Raw genomic sequence first — 10,284 nt, forward strand, 5'->3', positions numbered from 1 at the left:
CTTAAGCCTTTGCTGCCAAAAGACTCGATGCTCATTTATTTGGTTGTCAGACAGAAATACCRAAAAAGAATGCAAAAGCTGATATGGCATCAGTACAGACTGAACAGTTACCACCTCCTTCCTCTTCTTGGGATGTTCATTGCCACATGAAATAACAAAGGATGGAAGAAATTCAGAAGGGGTGAGATCAAGAAGAGCCCTGAATTCTTAATATATCAGTTCAAGGGTCAACTGAAGAATTCAGGAACAGATCGAGGGTTACTGTTCTGACTATCTGTTGCCCAGAATTAGCTTTATCTCATTTTCTAAAACACCTGTGTAATATTGCAAAAAAGACTACAAAGATAACTCACATTTGACATCCAATAGCAAATAAACAGTAGATCAGGGACTTTTATACAGGATGTGGAGGAGTGATGATGGGCAGATCCCTTCAAATGCTGGGAAACCRTCTCACTTCCCAAACTTTGGTCCCCAAACTTCCCCATGTCCCAAAATATGCTGTTTTCCTCTTGGGGAGTCTAGGGAAGTCCAGGTTTTTTGACAACCTAGGATATGTAATGATCCTGAAAAATGCTGAAAGGGCATCCTTCTACTGTTCCCAGTCCTCAGCAGAAAATACTAGATATTTTATCATGAAAGTAGGCTTTTAAAATTCATAGCCAATCTCTGGAAACCCAAGAGGTTCCCACATACCAGAACAACTATGGAGGAGCACTGAGACTTTGAGTCACCTCTGTGAGTAAAAGGTATTCCTCTGATGCAAATTCCCAGCACTGAGTTCAACCATCATTATTTCATCAACAGTTTTATAACATTTCAGATGCAGTATCTTATACTACATAGCTTGTATACAGAGCATTACAGTCAAGGCCCTATGTACTTCTTGCTGTTGGAGGTCACAGTATTGCAAGTCCCTTAGTTTCCACAGCACACTTAATGGAAGTACCAAGTGCAGATTTTTAGAAATTACTGGTGATTATTATTATTACTGCTGATAGCAGTGTTTTCACTGAGTGAAGTCAGGCCTGTTTCACTATATAGTCCAGACTATTAACAGCTAACAGAGACTGTTCAAGTAATAGAGACCTGGGCCTTTGAAACAAGAGTATTTGACCTCTTTTTCTACTGTGTCTGGTCCTGAAAACTTCCAGATGGGTGTGAAATGTAGCAAAGTGACAACTGGAAACTCCAGGTGGTCACAGGTTTGTTAAAACAGTCGATTTATGATATAGTTCCCATAGCAATGAACCACTGTGGTGGTTTAAACACAGGAAGAAGACATCCTTTCTAGAGGGCATCAAAAGAAAAGAGGGTGGAAGGAAATAAAATACTCCACCTGCACCCAAAATGTCTCCATATCGAATATCAGAAACTGCTCACAGTGCCAAYTGCCCTGGGAATAGATCTCTTTTATTTCCATCTTCCCTTCAATATGTCAAGAATATCCCTAAATTGCGAGTCTATGAACATTTCCTTACAGCTAATCTCCTGCACTACACAATTAGAGAGCTGCTGTAGGTTTCATTCATCAGTCTGTGTCCTAGAGCTCTCTGTGAAATTTTCCTGTCAGAGAAAGCTCACACAGTTAACAACAGGAGCAATCCTCTTCTGTGATGGGAGAGTGAGGAGACAATCAGCTTCCCTTCAGATACCTTCCAACCCCACTATTTGCCTGCTGTCTCCAAAGCACTTCTTTCTTGCAGGTGCAGAGAAGTCAAAGGACAATATAGTCTATTCCCTCCTAATTATCCTAACAAGTAGGATATTACTTGTACATGAGTCCTTAATAGAGATATGTCTTTCACTGACATGCCCTAATCATCTCCATAATGAACGCAGTTGAAAAGGATACTGAACCCTTTAACCAACTGACTATTGCATAAGCCTCCTGTGGCAATCGGCCAGATATTAAAAAAAAGGTCACGTAACTCTTAAAAAAGGAAAAAGCTGCTAAGAAACGTCAAAGGATCTTCCCCCAAAATAGGTAAGAAGAAAGTGCACATTACACTTGAAAAAACAAAAAACAAAACAATGTCTCAGTGGATTAGAAGAGGTTGTTAACTGTCAGGCAACGAGGAAAGAAAGTGAAATTCAAAAAACTCACCACCGAAATAAATAAAAAGAATAAAAAGCATCCACATTCTTCCTTAAGACTTCTCTTTGCTAAAAGTTAGGTATGTAGTAGGTATGTAGTTTAGCTTTCCATGCCTGGTTGTTAAAAAAAAATCAGTATAAACGTCAAGGACAACATAAACTCTAACTCATCAAAATTTGCTTGCTTTATCATTTGAAAAGAATAAAAATCTAAAAACTGCTCCGTACAGTGAGATCCAAGAGTGTCAGCTCAGAAAATTACTTGCATTCTTCTCTTTTAATGATTATTATTCATCTTGTATTAGATATATTTTCTAGGATTTGGTTTGCTATGGAGTATAGCCCCTTGCATTGTGCAATTCATGTCAAATAACAGTCTGATTCAAAGCTAATGTGACTTAAAATATTCTCTCCATTATTTACAACCAGCCTTAATTTCTGGTTCTTTTTGCTTAATATTCCCTAATTCATACACCTTCTTGCTTTAATCAAAGAAACTGCAGTCGCTACATTGCCAGTGATATCAACTTCAGTTGTAGCTAGTCACGTCTCAGACTCCTGGAAGGATACAGGTAACATGGGGGAAGGAGCCTATCCGTAGATTTTAGCCTGGAGTCCGTGGATTCCAGGGACTACATCCAGAGAAGGTAACCAAGAAAAAATACATTTGCATCACAACAATCTACAGATGTGAAATTTCTAAAGTAGTCTATACCTCCATTCAAAAAATCCACATATTGAAAAGAGATGAAAAACACAGGTCTGCTACATACAACAAACATCTGTTGCAAGTCCACAGTAACCTGTTAGTCCTACTTAGAAGCAGCAAGGTCTCTTCCTGATTAGCTTTGCATCATCAGCAAGTGTCCTTGCCAGCATCTGTTACATGGGCAAGGGATATTTCAGGCAGCCATTATCTGAATCTAGTCAAGGATTTTCAGTAAAAATCCTTAGGAATCAGGTATCTAAATTCACAAAAGGGCCTTTGAAAAAGGACACATAGTAATAACAGAGATAATAATCCAGAATTGTATATGTCCCTTTACATAATAAGGCTCCAGGTTCTGTTATTATTGCAAGTCAGAAGACCTAAGGTGCAGGAGTTTGCTAATATCACCATGAATTCATTACGGATTTGTGCCTTTGGTTCATCTTCACTGTTTAATCTGGCTATAAACTAATGCCATGTGGTCTGAAAGACAGTGAAGTGAGCTGTTTGGCAATTAGAATAGTTCCCAACCTGAACCTTCAGAAAGTCACTTTACCTTCTTGTCTCTAAATTGAAGATAATTTTTACACAGAGGTGTTGTGAAGATGAATCACCTAATGTCAGCACAGTATTCTGAATATAAAGTGCTGTGTAACACCAGCTCTAAGCTACGAGCATTGCCTTCATCATTTATGAAGGAATATTCTCCAGCATTGAAGGAACTAAGCACTTCAGCTTAGATTGCCTTCAAGGGAAGATGACAGCTTTCTGGCCCTTGCTTTGTGCCAGACCAAATGATTCAGAGAGTCTGTCCCAAAACCCATGCAGTCCAAAAGGGAAGCTCTCCATTAATCAGTTTTCCTTTACATCAAGCTTCATAATTCTGATGCTGAACCCACAGAAAGCAAAGGGATTTTGTTTTCTCTTTAGGATAAGCAGGCATAAGTCCATAGCTAACAGCTATGGCTCTTCCTTTACTCTTAGTCTATAAGACTTCTTCCTCCCAGTTCTATCCTGTAAATTTCTGTTTCCCATCCTTATATCAGTGGGATCATTTTCTTCTTCAGCTAATTCCTATCCCAAAAGACTCACTGACACCGTAACTTATAGCATTGTCAGTGGGCAAACATAGATATTTCTATTCTGACACTTGCAAAGGCACGTAAATTATTTTACCACATAGAAAAATAATCAATGAGCATGTGCAAAAACCATATAATGGAGAAAATGTCATTAAAGATCTTTGGCTTTCTTTCTCAAGAAAAACAAACTATCCCAGGAACTATCAGAGTTCAAGACATATGGAGAAATGAAGATTCAAAAAATCATAGAACATTTGTCTTGTAAAGACTTCAAAAGGTTAGCTAGTCCATCTTCCTCCCCAAAGGCAAAAGCAGCTATAACTTAACCATTCCTGACAGATGTTTGTCTAAACTCCCCTTAAAACCCCCCAGTGATGGAGATTCCACAGTCTTCTAAGCAATCCCTTCCAGCATGCAACCACCCTGACAGTTGGAAGAGTTTCCTAAWGCCTAATCTAAATCTCACATGCTTCAGTTTAAGGAGGAAGCTAAGAAAAGTTAGGAAGAAAAGAAAGAGCACCAAATCCTGACAAAACTGTAAGACACTCATTTCGCAAGGCTGTTTCCGCTAAGGAAATCAGTTGACACCATCACCCAGCTGAGTGGCTAGGGGTTTCTTAGTGCTTCCCCAAAACCACTTTCAGACTATTACTGGATATTGCAGTTACACTGCCAGCAAGCCATACAGCAGGAAGTTGCAGTTCAAGCATCAGTCTGAGCTATCTTTTTGCCTTATCAGTGATTTTTAAAAAAGCTTTTGCTAATGTGCCTCTGGGAAGAACATGAGGTATCATTGCAAAACCAGTTTTCAAGAACTGAGAAACTGTTTCTGTGAGCATGTGAGCAAAGCAGCCACACCAAGGCCCCTCTGTGTCAGCAGAACCCTATTTTGGATTTTTTTGTTTTGTTTTGTAATTCTCAATGAGACAAAGGATATAGCGTGAAAAAGTCTTGCAGGATATTGTAATGCAGGGAAGCAAACTCTGTCACAGAGTGCATCTTCACGTGGAACACTGAAGCTGACCTCCTCTTTGCCCTGGACACACCACCAGCAGATATTACAAGTCCCCATCATCCAGTATTCCCCACTGAAGCTTCAGATGGTGTGAATCGGAATAGCTTCATCACTTCAGTAGATCTACAGGCATTCATATCAGCAGAAAATCATGCTCTCTGCTTTCACCTGAGTGTATTAATAAGAGTGTTTTAAATGAAGTATGACCTTCACAATCCTGGCAAGYCACAAAAGCAGCAATTAATTGACCAAAGTATGGGTGTTTGTTCTCTCTCTTTCCCTTTTTGTGTCTTTTCTTCCTTTCTTYTCTTTCTTTCCATTGCAAATTGTCCATCTGCCACGATTCTGTACTCAAAGCTTTTCAATRGTCTGCTGTTAAATATTGCTATCTATCAAAAATCAAGAGCAGAGTCCAAACACCAGGAGATGGCATTAAAGAAGGAGCAATACYGACCAAACAATTCACACTTAAAAAGACTTTTTTTTCCTGACCCAAATTAGAGACATCACAACACTACCAGCTTGGTGAGTATTTTTATACCCATTTTACAGAAAGGTAAACAGATGCAGCAAAGAAAGGCTATGAAGACTTAACTACTACCCTGAAATGGGTATAAGCATGTGTTTGTTTAGTTCATTAATGCAGGATCAAACTCCCTGTCAGGCAACCATCTGCCAGAAGTAAGTAATCCTCTCATCTGGATGTAGCCAGTTCTTAAGTGGTTAGCTACTAAGTAGCCAAACAGTTGTCAGCAGGTAGATATTCCATTCATCATTACAGGTACTGCACCACATTCTTTAAAAATACTTTGTCTCTGTTCACCAGAACAGTTTGGTCACTGCTTATAGTAGATTAGAGACTGATATTAATGGCCTAAAGCTCGAAAAAAGAGCCTTCCAATTTGCAGCGCACACTCTGTCTGCATTTTGCTCTTCTTACATAGTCGCTTCTGAGAAAAAAAAATAAATAAATAAAAATCCTCAATCTGTTTGTTGTTTCAGTTCATTTTAGGGTGACATAAACAGCTTTCATTTCTTTACATTCTACACAAGCCTCCAGAAATAGTCAGTGTTTACTAGAGCTCGGTGGTGTTAAATCAAGTATGACTATCACCCTTTAAGGCTTAAATGATGGAGCGATATCCATACCAATAACACATTTTGACAGTGCCAACACCTGCTTATATATAAATAGTTTGTTCATCCCTATAAACCTGCAGAAATGGGCATTAAAAATAATAGAAATCCTAGGAATTACATTTTATTTTCAAAACTTGATGTTTTTATACATCATATCCAGCCTCTTGACTAACTCAGTAGCGTATTCTACAGTGTATCACATAAAAGACAAGTAGCTGGATGAAGAACTGGATTAATTCACTCCCTGTCATCATTTTGGCTGGGTAACTGGAAATGGATAGGAAATGATACTAACTAACTCTTAAGTGAGAAGAATCCTGAAATAAATTTAGCAAGTGCTGAGAGCCAAYAGGAGCTTATTAGTTCATTTTGATCACCTAAAAACTTTCTCAGAATTCAAACGTGACCAAAATTCTGTGAAAACACAGTATTTCTCTTCTGCTACTGGATTTTAAGAGCAGAGTCCTCAAATGTGGTAGCATCTGCAGTTGTTAATTTCCTTGCTGGGTCAGTTAAAAAAGTAGAATAGAACAACATTGCACCTGGAGAGTAGAAAAAAAATCTTGGGTCACAGGCGAAAAAAACCTCTCTCTGTTCAGTTGATCATCTCTTGCTTTGTTTTCTCTTGCTCGGATGGACAAACTCGCAACGACTCCCTACCACCATCGAATACAAGCAAAATGATAGCGACTGGAGGAAACGTGAAAGCTGGCCAAACCTCGCCGCTTCACCTAGCGTGGAAGGCTTTCAACGTTCTCCGTAGTTCAGCCAAAGCAATTCTTTGGGAACGGGGATTTAAAGGAGACGAGGGCGGCGGCGGGCGGCGGAGCGCGGCGGCGGGAGCTGTCCAGTTCAGCACCACGGCCACGTGCGGCGCCGCGCCCCGCTCCCGCGCAGCGCCCCGCTCCCGCGCAGCGCCCCGCTCCCGCGCTCCCTCGGCGAGCACAGCAGCCTCCGCCAGGGCGCTGCCTGCAGCTGGATCGCGTTCCCTGGCCAACCGGAACCGCCTTTGGTTACATTAAAGCCACGGTAGTTTAGATCCACGCAGTATAAAGAGGTAATCACTTCAGACATGTTGCTAGCGCGGCAATCTCGAGGAACACAATTAAGTTAGATGTAAATTAGCCTGCTATCATATGCATATCGCTAGGCTTTGTGGTCCACTGATTGCTATTGCACTTCTTTTAAGAGAACTCTGYGGAGATAAATTTACCACTCCGGAATAGGCAACAAAGTATTTTATTCAATCTATTTTAAAATTCAGCCTGAGATGGTTATTTAGATAATAAAGAGGCACTTTTACAGGGACACTTACTGACTAAAGCATGTTCACTAAGGCATACAATGCATGTGCTTCTTGAAGTCTGTCTGGAAGGTCTGAGAGGGAGAAGGAAATGTATGTGAGAGCATACACCAGGTTAGACTGAAAATAAGAATCATCGTAGAAGATTAATACAAACATTGAAGATCACTGCCCCGTGCAGAAAACAATACCACAGAGAGGAAATCCTTTCTTAAATTCCTCAGAATTTAAGTAGAGAAAGTATTTTTCCCCCTGTGAACCAGACTCTTCTAGTACAAATAAGAAATTAAAGAAAAACTTTCCACACTCACTTCTACAGACTACCAACGGAACAGATAACATCACTAAGCTACTCTAGCACTGAAGACATATGCAAAATAGAAGAAAAGTATATTTGGCAAAATGCAGATAGTAACTATTAATTAACTTTTGAAAGACTGATCACGTATCCTACTGGAGCAGTTTTTCCTAAATGAACAATCATTAAAGGACGTCTGTCTTTCTGCACCATTCTTTATTACCACTCTTCCTCCCAGTGGTTCCCCGTTGCTATACACATTTTAAATTTAAACATTTCTGACATCCCAAAGCATCTCTGCCTACAGAAATGTACACTTATCCTCTGCACGTTGACACGCTCTGAGCTTCCTAAATGAGTCTCAGCTCTCTGCACGAGAAAATTGTAAGGTTTCCCAAGCAAGTTGTACTTGTTTCCAAGTAAAATACTGTCTAAGCAGCCAACATCTATAGCCCTTTCTACCTGTCACCAACAGAGCGTAAGAACACAGAAAGTATTGCAGTCATCTCTTAGAGCGGGAGTACAGGGCACAGTGAGCGTATGGGCATGTGTGTGTAAGCCTTGTACTTAATTCGGAAGGTCATGATAATCCAGTATTCACTTAGCACAAATAAATGACAAGACACGTATCGAGGAAGAGAGAATTAGTGATCAGAGCAGAAACAGAGTTTTGACATCGTAATGAATGATAGGAAATCTAATTCATTTGCCTTGCTATTACAAAGTTGTATTCTGCACTATATTCTCTAGCCTATTCATATGTACATATATATATATATATATATATATATATGCATGCAGTAACATAAACAGAAGAAGAAATTATCCCTTAAAAATCTTATCTTTGTAAGGACAAATAGGCTTCAGATTGTTAGATGGTCTTCCGTAGGAAATTATTTACTGTCCCAGCTAATAAAATCAAATACAAATGCAAGTAAATTCAAAGAACAGTGGATTGGACATTCTGCTGAAAACTGAACAGTATCTTGAGGTGCTAATGTGCAAATTTGTTGTAACAAGCACTAAAGAGTAAAAAGATCGAGTCTTTCTGTATTAATGAGAGACAGTCTTTCTTGTCCTGTTCAATATAATCCATTATCAAACATCCACCGAGCTAGAGAGATCTTTTCAGATCTCCCCAGATGTTAGAGGGGCACATCTAGAAGGGCTGTGAGAAGGACATATCAACTGCTTCACCAAATGCACCCTAATTAATGCAAAACAAGGAAAAACACCCCTGCTCATCAAGCCGAAGCAAGAGTTGTAGCACAGTTCTGTCGGCACATTACAGCCTCTAGTTATCGTGGTATTTATTTTTACGGCGGGGAAGCAAACTTTATGCGAAACGCTCCGTTTTAGCTGAGCGAAGCAGAGAAGTACAAAATGACAGTCTGTGGCTCTGTCCACTGACTGTCCCTCTACGGTCCTGGGACGTGGCATGCTTACGCTCAGCGACAAAGATGTGACAGCAGGTATCATTTTGCCTGTTGGACTGTGTGCCTGCAAAGCGGAGACACACTCTGTGACCTGTTGGCACATCAGACTCTCTAGCTGCACCGAAAACTTCAGGAACACGTTGGGAATGCAGAGGAGAGGCCCAGCTATGGGACCACAGGTGTAGGGAACCCCTACCGCAGCCCCTGTCAACGTCAAAACAAACTTTGTGAAAGYGGGACTAAGTGGCTACACCAAGGGGTTGCACAGCTGATCCAGTTCCTCTGTCCTCAGCATTTCCGTCCTCATCCAACAGCTTTTTGCCTAAGTTTCCCCCGTGTCTCTTAAGTGAAGGTGCATGCACAGTCCGAGGAGGTGCACAGCAACAGGGCCTCGTTCTCCTTGCAGAGGACCCCAGGAGGTTGTCATCAYGCCTCTTCTCCCCTTCTCCTTGCCACCCCAGCCACAGCTTGCTGGTAGCCGCCTGGCCAGTGCCAGTCCCCCCACCTGGCCAGCCCCACTCCTCTCCAGTCCATGTGTCCCAGGGGACACATGCTCCATCTCCAGGGGAAGAGGTGCGGGACACCTCCAAGTTCAACAAGTGCCCGTGGAGAGCAGTGAATTAGATAACACAGTCCCTGCGGGAGGGAAAGCCAAGAGACTCATCCTGCACTTAACCTTTTGCAAGCCACAGCCCCCTGCCCCCCTCCCTTGCTCCCAAACGCGGGGGCTTTTTGCCTCAGCCCCGGCCCCGGTCCCAGCCCCGGCCGGCCACCCCGAGGCGAGACACTCACCGATGGTCGTGATGACCGTGATGGCAAAGTAGAAGGAGCCGGCGAATTTCCACTGGACGCCGGCCCGGTGCGGCTCGGACTGCATGATCACCAACTCCAGCTGCCGGTAGTCCTCGCTGGTGATGTTGTACTTTCCTTTGAGCCGGATCTCCTCGGCTTTGAGTTTCTCCTCCTCCCGCATCTCGTTGTCGGACTCCAGGGCATCAAAGACGGCAGCCCCGACCAGCAGGTAGGTGAACGTGCAGATGATGAGGGACAGGGTCCGCACGTTCTGCCTCTTCATGGCCGCCAGCAAGGGGCGAGTGAGGGGACCATGTCCCCCCCTGGCCGCCCGGGGATCCGACAGGCCGCAGCAGCCGCAGCAGGGGGGCGGCTGCCGGGGGGGCCGGCGGCGCCCGCCGCCGCCGCCGCC

At 42.3% G+C, this 10,284-nt stretch overlaps 1 protein-coding gene across 1 annotated transcript in view; it reads right to left on the reverse strand.

Moving 5' to 3' along the window:
- The window catches only part of KCNK9 (potassium two pore domain channel subfamily K member 9), an 84,245-nt gene extending 73,976 nt beyond the window's left edge, over positions 1–10,269 (reverse strand). The window contains exon 1 of the mRNA XM_026058521.1: positions 9,873–10,269. Coding sequence (XP_025914306.1) covers positions 9,873–10,155 — 283 coding nt within the window. The 5' untranslated portion in view covers positions 10,156–10,269. The remainder of the gene's footprint in view (positions 1–9,872) is intronic.
- Between the last annotated feature and the right edge of the window lie 15 nt (positions 10,270–10,284).

The sequence above is a fragment of the Apteryx rowi genome, unplaced genomic scaffold (assembly GCF_003343035.1).
Source record: "Apteryx rowi isolate R43461 unplaced genomic scaffold, aptRow1 scaffold_148, whole genome shotgun sequence".
Lineage (NCBI taxonomy): Eukaryota > Metazoa > Chordata > Aves > Apterygiformes > Apterygidae > Apteryx > Apteryx rowi.